The sequence below is a fragment of the Crinia signifera genome, chromosome 2 (genome assembly GCF_055691185.1).
Source record: "Crinia signifera chromosome 2, ASM5569118v1, whole genome shotgun sequence".
In the NCBI taxonomy this organism is placed as follows: domain Eukaryota; kingdom Metazoa; phylum Chordata; class Amphibia; order Anura; family Myobatrachidae; genus Crinia; species Crinia signifera.
In genome coordinates, this window is record NC_139218.1 from 14,445,191 (window position 1) to 14,471,469 (window position 26,279).

The 26,279-nt window shown below is 44.2% G+C and overlaps 1 protein-coding gene across 2 annotated transcripts in view; it reads right to left on the reverse strand.

Moving 5' to 3' along the window:
• Positions 1-1,570: 1,570 nt before the first annotated feature.
• STYXL2 (serine/threonine/tyrosine interacting like 2) overlaps positions 1,571-26,279 on the reverse strand; it is a 55,963-nt gene continuing 31,254 nt past the window's right edge. For both annotated transcript variants that reach the window (XM_083171597.1, XM_083171598.1), the window contains 3 exons: positions 10,204-10,435; positions 8,373-8,590; positions 1,571-4,848 (listed from right to left, as the gene is read on the reverse strand). In XM_083171597.1, the coding sequence (XP_083027723.1) occupies positions 2,117-4,848; positions 8,373-8,590; positions 10,204-10,435 (3,182 nt within the window). In that variant the 3' untranslated portion in view covers positions 1,571-2,116. The remainder of the gene's footprint in view (positions 4,849-8,372; positions 8,591-10,203; positions 10,436-26,279) is intronic.

A 26,279-nucleotide genomic window follows, 5' to 3' on the forward strand; every position in this document is an offset into this window, starting at 1 on the left:
CAGTCGTCAGTTTCCTGCATTGTTGACACATTCTGCACTTGATCCAGTCGTCAGTCTCCTGCATTGCTAACAGCATTCTGCACCTGATCCAGTCGTCAGTCTTCTGCATTGCTGACACATTCTGCACCTGATTCAATCGTCAGTCTCCTGCATTGCTGACACATTCTGCACCTGATCCAGTTGTCAGTCTCCTGCATTGCTGACACATTCTGCACCTGATCCAGTCGTCAGTTTCCTGCATTGTTGACACATTCTGCACTTGATCCAGTCGTCAGTCTCCTGCATTGCTAACAGCATTCTGCAGCTGATCCAGTCGTCAGTCTCCTGCATTGCTGACACATTCTGCACCTGATCCAGTCGTCAGTTTCCTGCATTGTTAACACATTCTGCACTTGATCCAGTCGTCAGTCTCTTGCATTGCTGACACATTCTGCACTTGATCCAGTCGTCAGTCTCTTGCATTGCTGACACATTCTGCACCTGATCCTGTCGTCAGTCTCCTGCATTGCTGACACATTCTGCACCTGATCCAGTCGTCAGTCTCCTGCATTGCTGACACATTCTGCACCTGATCCAGTCGTCAGTCTCCTGCATTGCTGACACATTCTGCACCTGATCCAGTCGTCAGTTTCCTGCATTGTTGACACATTCTGCACTTGATCCAGTCGTCAGTCTCCTGCATTGCTAACAGCATTCTGCACCTGATCCAGTCGTCAGTCTCCTGCATTGCTAAGAGCATTCTACACCTGATCCAGTCATTAGTCTTCTGCATTGCTGACACATTCTGCACCTGATCCAGTCATCAGTCTCCTGCATTGCTAACAGCATTCTACACCTGATTCAGTTGTCAGTCTCCTGCATTGCTGACACATTCTGCACCTGATCCAGTCGTCAGTCTCCTGCATTGCTGAAACATTCTGCACCTGATCCAGTCGTCAGTTTCCTGCATTGTTGACACATTCTGCACTTGATCCAGTCGTCAGTCTCCTGCATTGCTAACAGCATTCTGCACCTGATCCAGTCATCAGTCTCCTGCATTGTTAACACATTCTGCACTTGATCCAGTCGTCAGTCTCTTGCATTGCTGACACATTCTGCACTTGATCCAGTCGTCAGTCTCCTGCATTGCTGACACATTCTGCACCTGATCCAGTCGTCAGTCTTCTGCATTGCTGACACATTCTGCACCTGATCCAGTTGTCAGTCCCCTGCATTGCTGACACATTCTGCACCTGATCATTCTATAATCACTCGATGTGTGAACTCTTGCCCAAAGACCTTTAATTTTGTATATGATGTGTCCCACACAGGCAACGTCATCATAGAAATATGTAACTTATAAAAGTCATCAATCAGTTATTAACATAAACATTACTGTATGTACATTATTAACTTGAAACATTGTACTGCACCCACCAGGATTTAGAAAGAATCCTACACATTTTTTTGGGGGGGGGGGGGAAGAGTAATCCCCCTAAACAGAATGAAAGACTAGAACACACAGACAGTAAATAATCAGCGCATTAAACAATAAAAATAATACTGTTTATTGTCAAAATGTTTCCTTACATTATAACTTCATAAATGGCAATCACATAATAATTCGATATTCTATTATAGCTGTTTTTCATCTTAAAAAAAATAATCTGTATTAAAATGGTATTTTAATGATTATAAAATATGTAAGTCGTTTACACTTAATAACAGCAATCCGTAGTCTGCTAAATCCTGCTGGTTATTATACAATATTATATAAATATTACTATGCATTTCATGTGGATGAATTATGTAGGCACCCTGGCAATTGTAGATAAATGGATCAGCTGTGCTATTGTGTTGCTGTTCTGTGAATTCAATGTTTATATAAAACATTGTATTGTGTAGTATTTTATTTTTGCCGGCTAATTGCAATATCCTAATGTCAGGGTGAGAGGTGTCGGATGCATAGGAATGGTTGTCACGGGCAACTAAATTGGAAGACTAAAAAGCCAACAAGAAAGCACAGAGCTGAAAAGGAGATGCATGGGGCAGCTAAAATCCAGGAGTACTTCAATTTGATGACATTGCTATCGAAGTGGTAATACTATTCTAGAACGGAGCTGCTTAGAGTTCGTTTTCAATTATCTTTTTTGTGTCTCCAAAGTTTCGCTTTGGTTTCCTCTTGTCGGCTTCTCCATGCTGCAATTATATCATCATCATCCATTTCTTCTGCCTCGTCTTTGCTCTTTCTGTACCGAGACCATCGACCTCCAGAACTATGACTTTCCGATGAGTCATTCTCCTCTTTGTTCTCATTGTCTTCGCACTTTCCTAAGCTTTGGGTAAATGTCCTTTTGGAACCCAAGTCAAAGGTTTCAGAGTTATCGGACTCCTCAGGATCTTCTAAAATACTTGTTCTGGGTCTTCTACTGTGGGGGATATCAATATTCTCATTTGCCTCTTGTGAATGGTCACCAAAATATGGATCTGTTCTCTGATCCTTCATATATTGAGACTCTTTGGCTGTGGAACTTTTCATGTAACTGGTCTCCTCGTCAGAAGATGCTGAGAATCTTGATGTGGCTCTGTTAGTTTCTCTATAACTCTGATAGGCTGGAGAAACCTCTTTGTCTTCTTTCAGTAATTTCCTGGAATATCCATTGATTTGAGAATTTTCACTCTGATATTCTGATTTTTTGGAGTATCGTTCGGAGGTACTTCCATGAGAAATTGTACTGCCTTCTGTTTTCACCCCACTGAGCCATGTACTAATATTTCTTTGTAATTCTGAATTTGTAGAGTTGACATTTGAAAAATTACCTACATAGGAAGATTTTTCACATTTATCCCATTCCCGAGTTGTAGACAATCTAGAACTTTGGAACTTAGCACTTGAGGTACTTCCTTTCTCTTCTTCATTATCGTCATTAGTGCCTTTAGCCTTTTTCTTCTTGAACATATAGCTACGCTTGTTGTCAGATTCAACTTTTTCCTTTCTATATTGGGTTAATTTTTCGGTCAACTCTTCTCTCATTTCATTTTCTTTCTGATTGAGTTTTTTCAGATCAACGTCATCCATAAAAAGTCCATACAGCGGGACACTGGTTTGGGTGATCTTTCTCTTTGTACTAGACATATTTGTATTTGAGCTCATTGATGTGTTGTAGGACAAGACAGAGTCCGTGGTTTTGAAGTCACGGTTCTGAAATCCAGAACCAGACAAGCTGGAACCTCCGGCTGCACCAAGTACTGAAGATCTTTCATCGCCTGCTTTTCTGGTCAGATCTCCAGGGGCCATGCTTAGGACTGAAGGAGTACGGGACATATTAATTATCTCATTCTGCTTTTGAGCAATAGTTTCAGTCACCACATTAGCTATCCAGTTCTGAATGCTAGCAATGGACATGGCATCAACTGGCCCAGGTGGTAAATTTGGTGGAAGCACAGTAGGAGCTTGTGCTTGGCCTACAGCACTCCTTGTTTGAGATTGCCGTGATCTGTTGCTTTGCATGCTCAGTACGGAAGCTGTATCATTAGGACCACTAGCTGAAGGTGCACTTTGGAAAAAGGCAGACAATGGAATGCTGCCACCTAAAGAACTTTCATTATCCCAGCCACAAATCGACTGGCTCTCCTCCAGATTCTGCTTGGAACGTTCCAGGATCTCTGCCCTTCTTTGTTTACGTTTCGTGGTTGCCGTGTCTTCTCCTTTGGCAAGTTCCACAATTTCCTCTTTGTTTTCATTGCCAACTTTCTTCTGGTGCTTTAATTTCCATGCTTGGTAGGCTGTTACATCAATGTCTGACTGGCTCATTTCTTCATCATCTTTTTTCCCACCATTTTCCTCTTTATTTTGAGAGTCCGAAGTCTCTGAGTCTTTTTTGTGATACCCAAACTGAATTCTTTTGATCTTCCACCTCTCCAAAGGCGTAAGTTTATGTTTGTTGTTTTTGCAAAAGTTAAATAAAGACCCAGCTTCAGAACAAAGGCTTTCCTCATCTATATCCTTCTCTCTTTTTTTATCACCTACTTCAGTCTTGGTTTTGACCTCATTCTCAATTTCCAAGAGCCTTTGATTCCACATATCCCAAGTGCTGTCAGTTGATTCTGAATCTGTACGTCCTCTTGTCATTCTCTTCATTCTGCTTGCTTCAAATTGTTGTTTCAACATCCGTATTTCCTGAGACGTGACGCTTTCCACATCACTGATTTCACTTGGCGAATATCTTCTCTCACTCATCAGAGAGCTTCCATCATCTCCATCCTCAGATGACTGAAATTTAGCATTTTCCTTTTGCCACTTATAAACCATCTGTTGAACATACTCGTCACTTACATCACCATCTTCAGGAAGCGTTAGACCTTGCCCATTTTCTTTCTTTGGTGTATCCCTTGGTGGAAGTCCTTGTTTTCTTCTCCACTCTTCATAAATCTTTTCTTCTTCATCTTCATCAATGAGCGTAGGCTGTTTAGAAACCACACTTGACTTTCCCATCATACTCCTTGCACTGCCCATAATGCTAGTCGTGTCCTCTTCCTCTACAGTGATAGAGTGAACCTTGGCACTCATGACGCTCTCTATGTCTTCTTCTTCCACAACTATAGAGTGGGCTTTGGCTTGTATCACAGAGCCTTGACTATTTTTATCTTCATCATCTTCATCTGGATCAAAATATTCACGGTCTTCCAGTAATGCTTCATTAAGCTCTCGCAGCTGCATAATAAACCCATCATTAGGGTAGATGGCTCGTTTTTTGCGTAGGGTCATTAATGCTTCTAGAATAGTCATGTGATGGAAGATCATCAAGTAAGCTGCGACCAATACTGCAGATCTACTCATGCCCATCTCACTGTTCACTAAAACTTTACCTGTGAAGGAAGAATAAAAACCGTTAATATTGTATATCTGAAATAAAGAGAAGTAGAGCTACACTATAAAGGGGAGAGATAGGAGGTACTGCAGAGACACTAAAGAGGTTCTTCAGTGTGGGTTAGGTAGGGATCTAGCAGTTGTGAAGCAATGGAAGCTGGAGGAGCATCTTATACAAAGAGGGACAGAGTTTTCCATGAATGAGAGTATCAGTATGAAGGAAAAGGTGGTAGTCTCTGGCTTACTAGCATGGACTGAACGGAGTGTGGAGGCTGATAAGGCTGAAGGGGACAGGATGGTGGAAAGACAGAAGTAAAGCAACAAGAAAGAAAGATCAGGCTGGTAGCAATAAGTGGTTGAAGAGGAGAAAGTTCGGTGGGTGGGAAATGACCCTAAACAAGAAGACTGCAACATGGATGTGAGGGTGAGCAAAGGTCTAATTTTGGAGATGTCTGGAAATGGAACCAATAGAAGTGGGTAAGAGACTGGATGTTGGGAGTGAATGACTGGGAAGAGCACTGGCATCACCAACTGTGCTGTAGACTGAACCGGGTACAGCCCCTCAAGAGGGGATGACACCATAATGCAGACTCCTGCTCAGATACCAGGGGCCTTATTTTGGTTCATCCTTCTGGCACTTGCGGTCTGTTGACATTAGTCTATGTTGGGGTCATCTGCTACTTTCCGCACAAGGGTATTACCAAGCCAGTTTCGATGACATCATTGTGATTGCTCGAGTGCTTTTATTGGTGGATAGATGGCCAATTAAATTTCTCCATACCAAACGATGCTAAATGCTGGAAGTCTGGTTTATAGTGACAAGGAACCAGATGTCGTAGTTGTTTCAACTGACTTCTATTTGTGAGGAGAAATCATTCAATAGTCGCGGCCATCGAATGATTTCTCCTGCTAGCGGAGGCATGAGAGGGGATATGTTCTTGTTACACATCCCCTCGCCGGTTACCGAGGGGAATTGGCGGCAGCAGGTGAGGGCGTTACGGGGATACGGTCGTTGGGTCACCAGCAAGTAGAACGACAAGCATTAGGTTGACACCATTATTTCGACATGCAGGAATGTCGACATGACTTAAGGTCGACATGCTGGAAGGTTGACATGACAAGGTCGACATGGGTTAGGTCGACAGGGTGATTAGGTCGACATGGGGTTTCTTACTGTTTTTTGAGCCGACATGTGCCGACAGGCGGTATTTCATACCCTACCATCCACTAGGGCGTGGCGGGAGAATAAAATAGTGTGCCGAGCGCAGCGAGCCATGCGAGGGGCTACGTTTTAGATTTTATGTTGACTGTGTTGACATTCGGGTAAAAAAAAAGTGAAACCCCATGTCGATTTTTTTTTATGTCGACCTTACCCATGTTGACCTAAAGACCCTGTCGACCTAACCCACATCGACCTTTAGTCATGTTGACCTTCCTCCATGTTGACCTAAAGTCATGTTGACCTTACTGCATGTCGACCTAGTGGTGTCGACCTAATGCTTGTCGACCTACTTGCTGGTGACCTAATGATCCATACCCCGGTGTACGAGTCTCAGGCGCTCTGTAAGCTGCAATGTTCGCAGGTTACGGAACCACCCTGAATCAGGCCCAATATGTACCTAGCTAAGAAGGTTAGGCTTCACACAAACACAGTCAGCTTAATAGTCTAGTCAATGACCACCCGGTGCCCCTCGTAACCAGCAAGTGATAGCTGTCACCTACTTACAGTGCAGGCACGTTAGCTACATTCTTACTTCTACACTTCAGTTAAAAAGAAACGTTTTCCACGGCAGGAACTATTTTGAGGTGCGAGCTGTATATAGTATGTGAGGGGCACAGGGCAGCGCTCAGACATTCATTCAAACTATTTGGGGTAAACCAAAACCAACATTTGTTATTGGATTATTATAATCTACTATTATTTTTAACCGTTGTTATTGTTACTCTGAAAATAACGCTACAACCCGATGAGTCATCACAAAGCGTCAGGTCTGTCAGGTTATTTATATCCGGACTGTGGGGCCCCCTGGCTGGGAGGGGGCTGGGGGCCGTGGCGTGGTGCACAGAAGCGAGCGTCCAGCTTCCTGGGCTGTTAGAGAAGCCACAAATGGGCACAAATTATTCTTTATTTCTACTTCTGGTCTAAGAAAAGTCTGACGGTTTATTTTAAAAATGATAATTTGACAATTTTTATGACGCTGCGGCCTCCGCCGGGGGCTTCGTAGTACTTTGAATTCGGTTAATTTCATTCCCCTTTTCCAAACTTGCCACAAAGATATTATTTTTATATAAAGGCTGCTGAGTTTGTGGCTGCACAAGAATTAATTTACATTTAGGCAGCTTTAGGCAACTGCCTAGGGCGCAGGGATCTGGGGGGGGGGGGGGGGGGGGGGGGCGTTATGGGCGGGGCGTTTATGGGCATGTGCAAACCCGATTGGTTCAGTCTTGCCGATTGGTTCAGTCTGGGAACGGAGGGCCGGGGCCCTTGTTGGAGAGTATATCGGGCCCCTGCTCACACTGACCGCAGCGCGCCAGAACATCGTTATATCATGATCCCTCTAATGCCTGCAGAGAGAGGAGCACAGCGAGGTGGAGATGTTTGTCCCATTACCCTGATGCCACTACTACTGATCACACACAGTTCCAGCAGGCAGCAGTGTTCTGTGGTGTGACTGGATGCAGGAGGAGGCTGGCCCTGGAGGTAGTATGGGCGCCATAGCACCCATGCGTCCATGGCAACTACGCCTTTGATTGGCACTGATGCATTGGAACTGATTCAAATGCAAATGTATGCTAATAATGCAGCAGATGGGCTAATTACTGCAATGTTGACAGCAGCGCCATCAAAGGGAAATCGAACCACCATCGGACATCAGATCAACCCCATGATTGCTCAGAATGGGTGCTCGTGGAACTGCATCTTTGGGCGAAGTCCCTGATACCGCCACGTCCCCCCGACGGGGCCGACAACAAAAGCCACCACACAGTCACCACCCAGGAACGCCTTTCTGAAGTACATGAATCTCTGGGCAATTCCGATCTGCGTCCCCTGGGGTAACCATCAAAACACGTACACTATGCGCCTCAGACGCATGCACACTTGTAAAATATCAGACCCTAGAAGCCGATGTTTAAATGCGACCTACCCTGAATCGTTCCCTTTGTCCTACAACTATAAGTGAAATGTATCATTGTGATATTCAAATGTGAAACTGTTCATCTACAGCAGTGGTGTCAAACTCATGGCCCTCCAGCTGTTGTGGAACTACACGTCCCAGCATGCCCTGCCACAGATTGTATATAACAGATTGCTAAAACTGTGGCAGGGCATGCTGGGACGTGTAGTTGCACAGCAGCTGGAAGGCCATGAGTTTGACACCACTGATCTCCAGCAAAAGCTCAGCTCGAGGTCCAGCCAGACGTCCGATGGTTCCAGTGTCTGGTGACCAGCAGGTTGCACTAAGGATCGGTGCTCCTGAGTTACTGATATATCCGTGTATTAGTAAATAGCGGATTATTTTACCCCTGTACGTGAGAAGAGCTTCATCCAGGAATTCGGCCGCTGGTCGGAGGAACTTCGAGATGTCCAAATCTGGGAAGTCATCGATTTCCACCCCCATGTACTGAATTTCCATGCCTTTGTAGAATTCAGGCCCGGTGAAGACGGTGGTGTTGTGCCCAGCGTTGAGGATGTGTGTGATGCCCATCCGCTTCAGACGCCCTTTGTTGACAGCCACACTCCTGAAATGAATGAACAAGTCTTGTTTCTGTAACAACATGTATGCGGCTGTATAACAGGTACAGTATACTGTATATAGCTGTAATCATTATAACTATGTATGCGGCTGTATAATCAGGTACAGTATACTGTATATAGCTGTAATCATTATAACTATGTATGCGGCTGTATAATCAGGTACAGTACAGGTTGAGTATCCCGTATCCAAAATGCTCGGGACCAGGAGAATTTTGGATAACGGATTATTCCGTATTTCGGAATATTTTAATATTTCAATGATGTATTTTGAAGTATCTTGCATTTATGCTGTATAAACACATCAAACACAAGAAATGCACACAAATATATTTTATTTGTTCAAAAAATAAGGTTTCAAAACATGAAACAAAATTTGTGTATATCTCAGATATTGAATTTGAATGTCAAGCAATCATTTTCTTGTACATATATAGTGCTAGTTACATATCATGTCCTCAGCAGTGCTGCTACAAATGTCCCCAGTGAGTTTTTAGCAAAAACTATTTTTTTTTGCACTTTCTGGAATGTATGGTTTTCGGAATAATTTGGATAACGGATATTCGGATACGGGATACTCAACCTGTATACTGTACACAGCTGTAATCATTATAACTACGTATAAAACTAATGATCAGTACGGAACCATCTGCATTTCTCATAATAATGTGCAGACCTTGCTACAATACCACAGGCTATCTATCTATCTATCTACCTACAGTATCTATCTATCTATCTATCTATCTACCTACCTACCGTATCTATTTATCTATCTATCTACCTACCTACAGTATCTATCTATCTATCTATCTATCTATCTATCTATGTCATTTATACCATCTATCTATCTATCTAATTTACATCCCCTATTTATCTATCTATCTATCTATCTATTATCTCATATCTATTTATCAAATCTATCTCAGGGTTGCCGACCCTCCCGGAATTTCCGGGAGTCTCCCGAAAATCGGGTCCTCCTCCCGGCCCCCCGGAAGGGTGGGCAACCCTCCCAGATTCAGGGGGGACCCCCGCTGTCCCCCGGATCGCGGCATTAAAATGCCGCAATCCTCGGGTCTCAGCGGAGGAGGCGGAGCTAAAATGACACAATCGCGTCATTTTAGCCCCGCCCCCTCCAGGGAGATCCCTGAATTCGCTGGTTTAACAGCATGGGGGCGGGGCTTAGTGATGTCATGCTTAAGCCCCACCCCTGAGCGGCTACTGAAACTCTCCTCTCCGGGCTTCTCCCGGAGAGGAGAATAAGAAAGTCGGCAACCCTGATCTATCTATCTATCTGTATGATTCTATCTATCTATCTATCTAATTTATATCTCCTATCTATCTAATTTATATCTTCTATCTATCTATCTATCTATCTATTACCTCATATCTATCTATCTATTTATCTGTATGATTCTATCTATCTATCTATCTAATTTATATCTCCTATCTATCTATCTAATTTATATCTCCTATCTATCTATCTATCTATCTATCTATCTATTGATCGATCGATCTATCTATTACCTCATATCTATCTATCTATCAGCACTGATTGTTTCTCTCCTCTATAGACATTGCATTGTATGTAACCAGTAATTACTTTTCGGCGATGAAGACGTTGGGCCAGACTTCGTCCACCTCATTGAGTGGGGATTCCATGTGGTCCTTCAGCAGCTCTCTCTGCAGATCCATGACACAGGGGGTGTTGAACAGGCTCCTGTCATCTATCTTCTCCTTGACCCGGTTGTACAGATCCTCCACAAGAAGCTGCTCAGCCGACACCAGCAGTTCCGGGTCCATCGCGGTCACCTTGACCTCTTTGGTCTTCAGCTCTGTGACAAAGGTAAGAGACAACGCATAAAACAAACACCAATCAAATGCTCCATTAAAAAATACCATGAGAGTGGCTGTGGATCCTGTGTGACGTATATAAATATATTGTGTCATCTACATGAGAACCAGTCCCGGAAAGCCCACAGAATGGCCTTCTTCCAGTACAATATCCATAGTTAGGCAATTATTTTGAGAAAGTGATAATTCTAAGGCTTGCGTTAGTTTGGGAATTTCCCATATCATCTGCGAACTTAAATTAAGTTGCAGAGTTGAGAATAATTTGAGCTATTTAAATGAAGTTTAAGTGCGCTTAATATTTAGAAATTAGTGAGACAGGATGGATGCTCACTGTAAGTGACTGAAGTTAATTTGACATGATACATGGATCATTGCTAGGTGAAAATTGATTTAATCAGTTTGAAGAGCCATTATTGCAAATATGGGGGTGCCGATGTTTATTTTAATTGTAACGGAAGGAGCGTTGTGCAGTAATGAGTTGGAAGTAATGTTGTGAAGACCCTCAAACGCCCATGAGATGTTGACAACATCATTCAAGTTTGCAAAAAGTTCCCCAGATGAATTTTCACAGACAATTTTTGATATGTAGCCACTGGTGACGCTATTGGTCACCTGGTGGTCGAATGGGTACACGCGATAGGGCAATCTAATTTCTATATGGTCATTTTTGCTTTGCGTTAGTCGACCGTTCTGTCTGTGTTTTCATGTTTGTTGTGTTTAATCTGTAATACTCTCAGACTAATGAAATCTATGTTTAGTTTGGGTTTAAGAAATTGGGAAAGTGCTGACTGGCTGAGTAATCTATAGGGGTCGGTTGAGTTAGGTGTGATGTCACAAATGCTGTGATGCCCTTATGGTAGCCAGTAACTTGCATATTGTAATATGCACCCGCTATTCCGCTATGACCAAAAAGAGATGAGTTAGAGGCAAAATCAGGCATATTTTGGGTGCCTTCCTGGCATGGCCATGTGGTGGGTCATAAACCACAAGTATTACATATTGTGTTTCTATCTTTTTTTACTAAATTATGCAATTTATTGACTTTTACTTAGGGGGGCAGTAGGGCCGATAGTGTAGGGGTGTACACCCTCCCAGCACTGATTACACCCACTGACAATGGCCATGCCCACACAGAACTGGTCACAACCATGTGGCAATGACCACACCCACCCAACACTGGCCACACCCATGTTGCAATGGCCACATCCACCCATCACTGATCCCACCGGACAATGGTCGCATCCATCAACTGATCGCACCCACGTGACATTGACCACCCGCAACACAGCACTGCACCTCACAATAGGCCCTTATTTTTTAAACGCGGTCCTCAAGGCACGCCAGTGGTCCAGGTTTTAAGTATATCCATACTTGTCCATAGATGACTTAATTAGCATCTCAGCCAATTTGATTAAACCATTTGTGCCATGGATATATTTAAATACTTGACCGTTGGGGCACCTTGAGGACCATGTTTGAGAACCTCTGCAATAGGCCATTTGTCCTTTTCATCGCCAGGTCCACATGGCCCTTAATTTGTCTCTGTGTTCAGGGCCATTTTAGGTGTGGAAGTAGGGGTGATATATTGTGAGCATCATCTGCAATTTGCCCCTAAATGAGTTGGTCCCTTAGTCTCTCTCTTCCTCCCCCTTCATACTACTCACCTGCATGAGTTCATTATATCCATACAGCATGGGCGTAACTAGATGTTTGTAGGCCCCATAGCAAAAGTTTGTGAGGGTCTCTATGTACCCCGTTAGCATAGGGCCCCATAGCAGCGTTAGCATAGGGCCCCTGCACCTATAGCGGTTACGTCCTTGCTATACAGAATTGACGGAAACAGACCAAGGTTTGTGACAAATTGTTGAACTGAAGTAGTTAAATGAATGGAAGAATTGTCTACATAAACCTACTTAGATGGGATATTTCCAGCCCTGCAAATGAATGAGGCTTATATTTGTTTGAAGCTGCTGTTCTCTGTGTGACACTAATGTCACCAACCCTCAAAAAGGGCTAATTATACTAAATACATCTATTTTTTTCTTTAATGATTTATTATTTATATATCACCGTGCCATTTAGTGGATGGTCTTGTCAGTAAGAACCTTGCTTGTATAGGAATATAAATACATTAATTATCGTTAACATTAATATATTTTACTTTATAAGAGTTACTATAGTATGAGATGACACACACACACACACACACACACAACACACAATGAGCCCAATTCAGACCTGAATGCAGGTTGTCAAAGCTTCTATATCTACAAGCAGAGGGGCTGGGGGCCGGCCAGCAGCTTTACAGAGCCTCCAGTCCTGCCCCCACAGTGGCAAAAGGGGGGCGTGACCTCGCGGAGAGATGCAATTTGTAGGCCACACCCCTTCAAAGTTGGGAGGTATGCAGTACACGGTGCGTATGCACTAGACCTCCGTGTGAAGGCAGCCCTGTGGGCGTTTGGGGGCTGTAAAACTGTGTTTTCTGGTAGTGCCCCAGAGTACACCCACATTCCCAGGCCATTGGGAGGGCTGCAGACATCAGCAGCCCCCTCCTTCTCCCCACGGCTATCGCAGCGCAGAGTAAGTCCTGGCTTATCCGCCACTGCAAACAGAGAAACCAATCGATGGTGAGTATTTGCAACTGTGCACAGCAGTGAACAAATTTGCAGCTGTGCACATGGGCGGGAATTTGCGTGTATGGGGCGGTGTGGGGCATTTACCTGATAGCTGGGCTCTGAAGATTTGCAGCCCAGTGATCAGATGTGAATGTTATACAATGTCACATACACACAACACAGTGTTTTATACAATGAGATGTCACATACACACAACATAGTATTTTATACAATGAGATGTCACATACACACAACATAGTGTTTTATACAATGAGATGTCACATACACACAACATAGTGTTTTATACAATGAGATGTCACATACACACAACATAGTGTTTTATACAATGAGATGTCACATACACACAACATAGTGTTTTATACAATGAGATGTCACATACACACAACACAGTGTTTTATACAATGAGATGTCACATACACACAACATAGTGTTTTATACAATGAGATGTCACATACACACAACATAGTGTTTTATACAATGAGATGTCACATACACACAACATAGTGTTTTATACAATGAGATGTCACATACACACAACATAGTGTTTTATACAATGAGATGTCACATACACACAACACAGTGTTTTATACAATGAGATGTCACATACACACAACACAGTGTTTTATACAATGAGATGTCACATACACACAACATAGTGTTTTATACAATGAGATGTCGTATACACACAACATAGTGTTTTATACAATGAGATGTCACATTATACACACAACATAGTGTTTTATACAATGAGATGTCACATACACACAACATAGTGTTTTATACAATGAGATGCAGTGTCGGACTGGGGCATTTAGGGCCCACCAGGGAAATATAGCCGCAGGGGCCCACTGAAGGGGTGTGGTCAGCCACTGGTAGGTGTGGTCATCAATGTGAGCAGTGGCGTCACTAGGGTTGGTGTCACCCGGTGTAGGAATTCGCAGTGTCACACACAGGGCCTTATTCTAGTTCACTCTTTATGACAAAATCCTTCTTATATGGACAAAACCATGTGCACTGCAGGTGGGGCAGATGTAACTTGTGCAGAGAGAGTTAGATTTGGGTTGGGTTTTACTTCAAAGTGAGATCTATATTGCAGTGTAAAAATAAAGCAGCCATTATTTACCCTGCACAGAAACAATATAACTCAAACAAATCTAAATTTCTCTGCACATGTTACATCTACCCCATCTGCAGTGCACATGGTTTTGTACATCTAAGAAGGATTTTGTCAGAAAGAATGAACTAGAATAAGGGCCAAACACACACACCCTCCCTAACCATCCAGAAGAGGTAATGCTTGTGCGCGCCGTAGGCGTGCAGAAAATTTAGGGGTGTGGTCTATCATAAGGGGGCGTGGCCTGTACTATGATTGTATTACGTACCTGCAGATTGCACATTTTAGCAAACTTTGTAATACCCATTACATATAAAGCCACATGCCGCAATGCCAATTACACATTATGCTGCACACCGTGATGCCAGTTACACATTACGCCCAACACCGCAATGCTAATTACGCAATACACCTCACACTGTGATGCTAATTACACATTATGTCGCACACCTTGATGCCCATTACACCCCACACTGTGATGGCAATAACCCAATGCTCCCCACACCGTAATGCCCATTACGCCCCATACCATGATGCCCATTACACTGCACAATGATGTCCCCAGTGCCAGATATTCCCTCACAGTGCCAGAAACACATATGCCCCCACAGTGCCAGAGACACATATGCCCCCACAGTGCCAGATACACAAATGCCCCCACAATGCCAGATATGCCCCCAGTGCCAGATACACATATGCCCCCACAATGCCAGATATGCCCCCAGTGCTAGATACACATATGCCCCCACAATGCCAGATATGCCCCCAGTGCCAGATATCCCCCCATAGTGCCAGATACACATATGCCCCCACAGTGCCAGATATCCCCCCATAGTGCCAGATATCCCCCCATAGTGCCAGATACACATATGCCCCCACAGTGCCAGATATCCCCCCATAGTGCCAGATACACATATGCCCCCACAGTGCCAGATATCCCCCCATAGTGCCAGATATCCCCCCATAGTGCCAGATACACATATGCCCCCACAGTGCCAGATACACATATGCCCCCACAATGCCAGATATGCCCCCTGTGCCAGATATGCCCCCACAGTGCAAGATACACATATGCCCCCACAGTGCCAGATATCCCCCCATAGTGCCAGATACACATATGCCCCCACAGTGCCAGATATGCCCCCATAGTGCCAGAGACACATATACCCCCACAATGCCAGATAATCCCCCACAGTGCCAGAGACACATATGCCCCACTGTGCCAGATATTCCGATCAGCAACTCACCATTGTTGCTGTCTCTCCATCTGCTGCTGCTGTGCGGGGGGACGTGGGGTGGAGCGCAGTACATGTCCTCCTGCTCACACCCCAGTCCGGTGTCCCCCTGGCCTGCTGTCTCTGAGTCCTGCTGCCAATGCCACCGCTACGCGCTACCACGCCGCTTCAGAGGGGAGGGGAGCGCGCCGCTCAGCACAGGGCGCATATCTCCTTCCCCCTCACTGTTTCTATGCGCGATCTGTGATTGGCTCACGGTCCCGCAGCATGGACAGTGACAGAGTGAAGGGGAAGGGCTAGGAGATATGCGCGGCGCCCTGTGCTGAGCGCTCTCCTTCCCTCCCCCCTGAAGCGGCGGCAGCGGCGGACTGTGAGGGACTGGGTAGCCACGCCCACATGCCAAAGAGGGCGTGGCTACAAATCGGCAGGGCCCACCGGGGATTTCCCCGGTTCACCGCCGGGCCAGTCCGACGCTGATGAGATGTCACATACACACAACATAGTGTTTTATACAATGAGATGTTACATACATAAAACATAGTGTTTTATACAATGAGATGTCACATACACACAACATAGTGTTTTATTTCTGGTAAGCAGGGCTATTTTTCATTAGGCTCCAGCAGGAACTGAGGCCCTTATTCTAGTTCACTTCTTTCTGACAAAATATGTCTTAGATGGACAAAACCATGTGCACTGCAGGTGAGGCAGGTGTTACTTGTGCAGAGATAATTAGATTTGGGTGGGGTTTTACACCTGCCTCACCTGCAGTGCACATGGTTTTGTCCATCTAAGAAATATTTTGTCAGAAAGAGTGAACTAGAATAAGGGCCTCAGTTCCTGCTGGAGCCTGCTGAAAAATAGCCATGCTGGTAACTAAATACTGAATCAGCTACTGAGCCCACTCACTAACAGCATAGAAAACATATATACGGGGTGAGTTAGGTTGGCTCGACAAACACAAATTCGGTCCGAGAACCAATGGTGCAGCTCTGCTCATATGTATTGGCGAATATACACATGTGACTATCGCTGAAGCGTTTGCACAGAGGGGGGGGGGGGGGGTCGGACAGGGGGGTAAAGAATGGGGATGCCCAGCACTCCCTGGGCATGCCCACAAAAATGCTGGGCATCTCCACGCAAATACAAGAATGTCGAAGCCTGCACATCACGGGACTTCAGCGCCCACCCTGTTCTCGGACATTTCCATAGCAAATAAAAGACAGTCTGGACTGACATTTATCTGCAAGTGCCTTAAAAATCATTGGCTTTTCGGCAACCATTGAATGATTTTTGGGCGTTGTTCACATATAAATGGATGTGTGAGCACACTCATCCATACACATAGTGGAGCGTATATTCACTCTGTGGCGGGGGGGGGGGGGGGGGGGGCGGGCATTCGTTTGGCCGGCGGGCAGCGTTAGCAGCGGAAAACCGCTGCTTAGCGCATGAATCAGAATAAGGCCCATAGTATATTTATTATGGAATCATTTACCATGAAATGGTATAAGAGCCACCAATTTCGGGACTTACTGTACATACATAGGGCAGATTACAATAGAATCTAATAGAAATCCTTTTTGTGTTTTGGCTGTATACCTAGGGGAATATAAATACTTCCGTGACATTTATTGCAATGTACTGCCTGGCAGCCAAGGCTCCAACTAACACTCTTGCTCCAGGATTTATATAGAAAAAATGCAGGACAATTAATATTGTAACAACACATAAAGCATGGCAAATAAAAGAAAAAGAAAAAAAACTTTAATGAAAGTTATATATGTGATGTCATATTTTGTGATGTCATATTTTGTTATAAAAAGAACCCCTGCTTCAGAGGGGTCATGGCCACACCCCTCCTCCTGTAAGACTGTGCCCCTTTTGAGGCTCGATTTCAAGAACTCAGGTTTTGGGAGGTATGAAAAATTGAGGTTTTGCAATTTCTCTGAGGAGAAACAAACGACCTCTCTGTACGTCCAGCCTTAAGACTAAAATCATTTGAGTATATCACAGAGAAACATTCAATAGATCTCTTCTTACACTTATTATAGAGAACATAAAACGACTATAATGTAAAATAGATCAAAGACTATGTTACTGAGCCGAATAATATATATAAGAATTTCTAGTGTCATGTATAACTAGATACATCCATCATGCTCTCTGTGTATCTTGTGAAGTTATATTACTGAGGCGCTTTTGTTGCTAAGCAGTCACAGTTTGACTGGCATGCATGACAAGGAACGTGATCGCAGCTTACAGTGGCGTGGCTTAGTGGCATGCCCGTTTTTCTGTATGTCGGCTGGCTGAGCAGACTGTTGGTCAGCCCATAGCTCTCTGTCTACTCTATGGCCGAGAAACTATACCGGGCCAACAGCTCATCAGGCCATTGGCTTTTCTGGAATTTGCCAGAAACGCCAGTTGGCCAGTCCAGCCCTGGCCAGCGATGTGGCATTAACTTAAATTACTGCTGTCTCTGCTTTTTGAACCTGTACAAGAACCCATCAGAACACTATCATCAAGGTGCCTGAGGAGCTACAGTTAGCTGCAGTGGAGAGGGAGGAGGAGGAAGATAAGGGGTTTAATTTACTACGATGGGAGTTCTACTGAAGTTGGGATGTTGCCCATAGCAACAATCAGATTATACTTTTCATTAATTTAGCACCTTCTAGAAGATAATAGATAGAATATAATTGGTTGCTATGGGCAACATCCCATCCCATGTTAGTAAATGTACCCCTTAATGTGCACGCGAAAACCAAAGTGTGTGATGGCACACATTTGTACGTCTGCATTGTCTGCGATCTATGGCAGGTTCCGGAAGAAGACTGGGAAGTGATCACATGCGGAGGGTGGGGATGTCATGGCTGAGTTATGGGAGTGTGTACATTATGCAGCTTTGATCTTTCAATGTTGGAACTGATGGTGCCTCAATGGTTCAGGGATGTTTTTTGGTGACACCTGAGAAGGAGGACCACCAAGTAGTGCACCACTACCAATGTGCTTGGTACAGTGTAATGTTGCCAATCAGAGTCCGCGTTGATGGTAAAGTAAATGGAAAAAATTCTCAAAATCTTATGTTTTCAAGCCAAGACCATAGCCATGAAGACCTTTTGCTTATATTGGCCTACTGACCATGTCCAACATATTGAGTCATAGTCTATATTGTCTATCAACCATCTGGCTAATACACACTCTGCAATAATTACAATAAACTTTGCAATCTAACATAGAGCAACATTGAAGTTCTTGGTATATTCATTGGTCAGAAATACTAGGCCACCAACCAGCGCCTAGGTTACCTCATTACTGGTGGGTCCCTAATAATTGGTTTGAATCCAGGGCCTGGAACCCTAAAAAATCCAGCGACTGTCAAATCCATGCGAAAATGCAGCCGCGTATGGTTTGCATCATCTCTGAATCAGGCCCCCAGTCAGCACCTTGAACTTGTTATGATGTTCCTCAGACCATACCTCAGCAATGTCTGCAGTGTGGCAGGGAGCATGATTCTGCTGAAAGAAGGCACTGCCCTCGGGGAACACCGCGGCCATGAAGGGATGTACTTGCTCTGCTACAATGGTTAGATAGGTGATATGTTCCAAAGTATCATCCACAAGAATATTAGACACCAAGGTTTTTTCAGCAGAACATTGCCCAGAATATCTCACTGCATATTCCAGCTGGCCTTCTTCCCATAGTACATCTTGTGCCACCTCTTCCCCAGGTACCTTCTTCCTTTGCTCCATGGTCCAGTTCTGATGCCCATTTTTGGTGCTTCAGACGGTGGACTGGGGACAGCGTGGGCTCTCTGACCGGACTGTGGCTATTCAGAAAGTTGTGGAACAGTAGCTCCTCTTTGGGATCAGAGCAGATGGTCTAGCCCCTGCTCCCACATGCATCAATGAACCTTGGGCACCCATGATCCCTGTTGTCCTTCCTAGCAGCACTTTTGGTAAGTAGCAGTCACTGCATACCAGAAACACCCCACATGACCTGAAATTATGGCGATGCTTTGACGCAGTTGTCTTGTCATCCCAATTTTCCCACTGTCAAAATCGCTCAGATGAGTTCATTAATGTTATTCACATCACCTGTCAGTGCCGGTGCAAGCATACATCTCTCTCTAGAACAACAGAATAGTGGGAGCTCCTGTCTGGAACAGATCTCCAATATGGTGAATACAGTGTGCAGGAGCCTCCCACATGTTTCATCAGCTCTCACTTAAAAGGGATATCATACACAGGGAGTTCAAAAAGTTCCTTTACAGTGACTGTGTGCTAAGAAAGTTTCGCTGCAGGGAATTTGTGCTAAGAAATAGGACAACAGGGTCTTCGTGGCCCTGTGATTCCCCGCTGGCTTTGTCCCTCTCTGGGCTCCCACAGCTGCTGAGGAGATCTGCAGGGAGCGACAGTGCTCTCTGTGGCGAGACTTCTTGAACTCCATGTATATCGTTCTGCACTTCTAAATTGTAAGGTTTTTTTTTTTTATATTCAAGTTATTTGCTGCGATATATCCCAGTAGCATTGTACCCTCTTGAGGCAAAAACCCTGCTTTAAGCTTTCTAGAAAGCTATTTGGTATTTATCAAGGAGATAAGGTTTGTATATGCCTGGCATTTGAATGGCCAGCTAGAACCCACTAATATTACATAATTAATTTTAACATTCTTGTGAAAACCCCCTTAAAGGCATGGAGCATTTTCTCAAGATCCTTTTCCTAAAAGTTAAAAAAATTTCACTGTTTCTGCTGGAGTCTTCGGAGCGTCTGAATTTTTTTTACATTTTAAGATGGGAATCAGAGGGCACTCGTGAGATGAAGATTCAAAGCATCAAGTGTGAAAGGAGAGGACCTCAGTCATTCACAATCCTCTGAAGAGTTTAAGTTGACGAACAGTTCAATCATCAAACAATGTTTTGAAAATGCCGGTGGTGAAGAGAAGTTCTGTCTGTTTAACACCATTATAGTGGAAGAAAGAACATTTTGCATTTTCTGGAGGATATTATTTCAGACTGGACTCATCTAAGTCAAAGCATCTGAGTAAAAAGGACATCTGTGCGGTCCAGGTTATCTAGGTGATGTCCTGTTTCTTCACTGACAGTAGAAGCTTAAATCACCAGCGTTAGATGACTCCGCTACTTTTGATGATGCAAAGAACGAAGTCATGGATACAGATTTAATGCAGATACAACATATGTGATTGCCGAGGTAGCATATGACCAGCGATAGTGCCCAACATCCATCTTCAGGGCCATAATGTTTTAGATTAATAACACAGAACATGCCGTAGAAATTCTCATGAAGGTCATTTAAAAAAAAAACTTCAACCCCATTAGTAGCTTGTCAAATTAGAAATATGGCGGCTAAAGCTTGCCCGATGTATTCAGTGTCTCCTTCTAAGATCTTGATTTTTGCCATCCAGAAGGTGAGGATTTGAGGCTTCATGTGTCAAATGAGTCAAATGAGCCAGATAGAATGGAAGGTTGCTCCAGCTGGATTTTCCCGCCTAATGGATTTGGCAGTCGCTGAATAGGCAAATCTTGTCCACAAAAATTTTAAACCTTGATCTGCTATGGTGCCCAATATTTCCAGATTTTCAGGAAAATACCTATACAATGATGCAGGGTAACACACATCAATAATCATGCAATGCAAAGTACAATACATGCCTTCTTAGGTTCCTGGTGGGTTCCTGTTATTATTTGAAGAGTCAGTCTCTTGTGACTGACAGGAATGTTTTTGGAGTCATTTCCATGATAACCAGCAGTCAATGGGATGACTTCATTTACCACCTGGAGTTTTCAAAAGATTCCAAAGATTCTGTCCAACACGTAAGATCTGACTTCACTATGCCTTGGACCTTAAGCGTTATGAACATTTCCCCATTAGTACGAATGGAGGATATTTTACCAAGTGGCAAGTTTGGCATTTTAAAAATGATGGGCATCAACTGTTGTGTTTGAAATATCAACAATAATAATGTTGGCATTTATGAAAGTGATAAGGTGTAGACATGTTAGATTGTAGCCATTTCATCCTGGTGGCCCAGCTATGACTTGGCAGCTGCAGTGGCACCATCATAGTCTTCCAGGTCCCGGCAGTCATTCGTCTGTAACAACTGGGTCAGACCTCATATTTGCCAGCATTCTAGTAGGTATTTAACCGATATACCTCACAATATTCCCTACCCTAATTCTCCCTCTAAACAAGTGCCTAACCCTAACCTCCGCCCCCCAAAACCTAACCTTCCCCCTTCACAGCTTAATCCTAAACTCCAACTGCAGTCTAACATTAGCGCTCCCCTCCCGCAGCCTAACCCTAATCCCGCCTGCAGTCTAATCATTCCCTCCCGTAGCCTAACCCTAGCACTCCCCTCCTGCATCCTAACCCTAACCTCCCCCTGCAGTCTAATCCTTCCCTTCCATAGCATAATTCTAGCACTCCCCTGCTGCAGTCTAGCCCTAATCCCCGCCCAGCCTAACCCTAACCATCTCCACTCACATCCAAAGCCACTCACACCATAACCCTTCAGTCCTATAGCCTAACCCTACCACTCTCCTCCCACAGCCTAACCCTAACCAGCTCCACTCACATCCTAACCCACTCAAAGCATAACCCTCCCCTCCCACAGCCTAACCCTAGCACTCCCCTCCCAGCCTAACCCTAACCAGCTCCACTCACATCCAAACCCACTCACAGCATAACCATTCTGTCCCATAGCCTAACCCTAGCACTCCCCTCCCAGCCCAACCCTAACCAGCTCCACTTACATCCTAACCCACTCACAGCATAACCCTCCCATCCCATAGCCTAACCCTACCACTGCCCTCCCACAGCCTATCCCTAACCAGCTCCACTCACATCCTAACCCACTCACAGCATAACCCTCCCATCCCATAACCTAACCCTAGCACTACCCTCCCACAGCCTCCAGGGGCACTTTAAGAGAGGAGAAGGCCCATGTACCGCCCCCTTCATTCAGGTCCCGCTATGCCCTCTGCAGCACGTGCCACTCAGCACAATAGAGTTTGAGCACTAGAGCGTTTAGACTCTATTGCACATGCGCAGACCCCCGAAAAAATTGTGTGGTGTCCATTTTTCAAGTGATTCTGGGACTCCGGAGGGTAAGTATTAAAAAATGGGTGCAGTATGTACGGTGGGACTCAGGGGCCATGTGCACTGCGCACATTTCACCCATTATACCCTTTCCCACAGTGTAACCCTAAATGCCCCCTCCTGACATTCTTTCAGATTCTGTCAGAATATCGACTGTCGACATTCTAAAAACGTTGACATGTTGCCTGTCTACATCATAAACAGTCGTCATTGTGGTTTTCACATTGCAAATGTCAGCATGGTTATTGTTGACCATTTGACTACGTCCCCTTACTGGAAACATTGGGATATTTTCCTAGCATGCAATAGATCCTCACAATCCAACTACGTGGAATATTTTGTGCCTGTTTTGTTTTTTAAGTCAGTCTCAGAGATCCTCCCTAAAGTGACATCTTCATAGGACGGGGATTGGGAATCAGTCCCCATCCTCTGAAGAGGAGGCTGCGGGCGCATCCTCGGGGTCTGCTCTGCTGTCGCAAATCTATATTGACAGGACTGAACAGGCTGCTAAAACAAATACGACTATTTATTCTGCCAAAGGGATGGAAGAATGGCCGGGCGCTTCAAAGGCAACAGTGGCTCATTGGATTGTCATGGTCATCCTGAGACCAAAGAAAGAACTTGGGCGGATATAAGAATGGATGGGATGCCTGTCTCACATTGAATGGTATCAGTGGTTACAAGTAACAAATTACACAGTTGGGTTGAGTCACCTAGAAAATTAATCTAATTGCCATGTATGGGGTCAGGAAGGAATTTCCCCCCTCTGAGGTTAAATCAGCAGCTGTTTCCCTGGTTGGATTGGGGAAGGAATTGGGGAAGGGAGGGGGTTGTTATTTTTATAATGGTGCATTACGCTTGGTCTTAACTACTGTAGAGTATTTTTTTTTTAATTCTTAAAAATGGAGTTTCTAGTTTAGAATTCAAGGCAGCGGCTTAACATCTGTTGAGGCTGTTTTTGAGCCACACGCAGAATGTCTGTGTTTGCATGCTGACGCAGAATCCTGATTTACTACCTTATGCTAATGTTGTTGTTATTATTATTATTATTATTATAGTTTATTTATATGGTGCCTCTAGGGTTCTGCAGGACCTGACAATACATATATGAGCGAAGAACAGGAAAATAATGAATTACAGTACAATGCAAATTAAGACAAATACATGGTAAATAAAGACAGTTGATCATTGGACAATTATCAGGGTGGCAGAGATATATTCGGAGAAAAGCACATGAGGAGAGAGGGCCCTGCTCGTTAGAGCTTACATTCAGACTGGGATGACACAGAAGGGGAAAAACTAAGCATAAACAGTAGGTTAGGATGAGAGATGGTTGGGTTTAATGAAGAAGTGGATCTTGAGAGCCCATTTAGAGTTTTGCAGGGAGGTGGAGAGTCTGATAGGGAGGGGTAGAGACTTCCAGAGATAAAGAGTACAATGGCCAAAATCTTGGAGGCAGTAATGGGAGGAAGTAACCAGTTGGCAGGAGATGTGGGGTTTATTGATGGAGCGAAGAGGGCAGGTGGAAATATAAAGAGAGATAAGGTCAGGTTGGAGTAAAATGGGTGATGTCTTTGTAAGTGTGTGTGTGTGTGTGTGTGTGTGTGTGTGTGTGTGTGTGTGTGTGTGTGTGAGGAGCTTCAATTATATTCGGAAGGGAAAGGGGAGCCAGTGTAGGGTTTGTCAGAGAGGGGAGGTGGACATAGTACATTTGGAGAATAAAATGAGCCAGGCAGCAGCATTAAGGATAGATTGAAGTGGAGAGAGGTGCTTGACATTGAGGCCAGAAAGGAGGAGATTACAGTAGTCCGATCTGGAGATGACCAGTGAGTGAATAAGGGTTTGATCCTGGAAATATTTTTGAGGTGGACGCGACAGGACTGTGAGAGATGCTGAAAGTGTGGTGTAAAGGAGAGAGAGGACTCAAGAGTAACGCCAAAGCAGCGTACTTGGTGGCTAGAGGAGATCATTGTTCCGTCAATAGATAGTGATAGTGTTGGAGGTGAGGTTGTACAGGAGGGTGGAAAGATGCTCAGCTTAGTCTTATGGGCCCTAAACACACACAGTGGTATTCAGCCATTTTCTGAGCGATTTCAATAAATCGCTCAGAAAATGTGTGTGTGTAGAAAATGGGTGTATATCGCTGTGCGTGTGAAGACCACACAGCAATTGAAAAGCGCAGCCCCGCAAGTGTGTATCTGCCTGCGATTCAGAGTGGCTTGGTCAGATAATTTCACTGCAGTTGCTCAGAAGGTCCTGCTCATCTCACACATGTGTAGCACTGGCGGATGAGCAAGGCCTTCTGAGCGATTAGAAGCTACAAGAGATGCCTACCTGATGCCGCCATGGATGCCACCCTGAATCCGCCAGAGATGCCCCCCTGAAGCCACCGGAGATGCTGCCCTGAAGCCGCCGGAGATGCCACCCCTGAAGCCGCCGGAGATGCCTCCCAGAATTTTGATTATAGATTATTGAGCAGTGTGCACTATTACCCAATTTTTCAACTATGATGGCCCCAAAGTCCTTCTCTACAGCAGAATTCCCTATAATAACTCCATTTAGCCTATAAGTAGCTTGTTTATTTGTACCCATAATGAATTACTTTACATTTATCAACATTAAACTAAATTTTCCACGTTTCTGCCCACATTTCCAGTTTAATTAAGTCAATTTGTAGTGTATCCACATCCTCTCCTGAGTTAATTTCCTTACTCAATTTCATGTGTTCCGCAAATATTGCAATTTTACTCACTATGACACTTCTTATATCATTAATTAATTTATTAAACAAGGTGGGTCCCAATATTGAACCTCGTGGAACTCCACTTTGGACCTTACCCCAGCTGGAATGTTTGCCATTTACCACCACTCTCTGTCCCCATTGTGCAACCAGTTTTTAATCCAAATACAAATTTTATCTCCTAACCCTATATGACTTCATTTTATTAATAACCTTTTATGAGACACCGCGTCATAAGCTTTATCGAAATCACAGTCTGGTGGGATGTAATATCCTGATGTATGGAGTCAATTTTGGATGTGAAGTAAGTGGCAAAGTCAAGAGCAGAGAGTGAGGAGGGGAGGAGGAGGTGGGCAGAGGAAGGCAAAGAGGAAAGGGGGTTTTTAGACTGGGAGGAGATGAGGTTCTTGAAGTATGACTGTTTGGCAAGAAAAAGGGAAGCACTGAAGGATGAAGGCATACAGTAAGTTTGAAATTCAGAAAGTCTGCCTTTGAGTGTTATTTCCTCCATTGTTGCTTAGCAGTATGTGAACATTTTTGCAGGTATCAGGTGAATTTGGTATGCCAGGGTTGAGGTGTTAGTTTGCGAGGGTGAGTAGTGGTTGGGGGAGCGACAGAATCAAGAGCAGAAGTAAGGGAAGCATTATATAGGGAAGTGGCTTGTTCAGGACACGAGAGAGAGAGAGAGAGAGAGAGAATAGGAGAGAAAAGTGAGTCCACATATTGATGTAGTTTGAAGATGTTTCACTTCAGTTGGTAGTTGGTTTCCTTCCATTTTCATCCAGGTTAAGTCCAGGCTAAGTCCAGACTGCAGTTATGTAATTGATATCTTCCCACTTTGAATTCTGACCCATTTTCTATAATCACCCTTCTATAATCAGCCTATGGCTTGAGTCAGTCTTCTATCCCGTAATAAGTAGATCACTAAACAACTGTTTGTAAGTTAATTGATTGAGACTTCTTCTAGTGTCCATCTCCTATAAGGTGA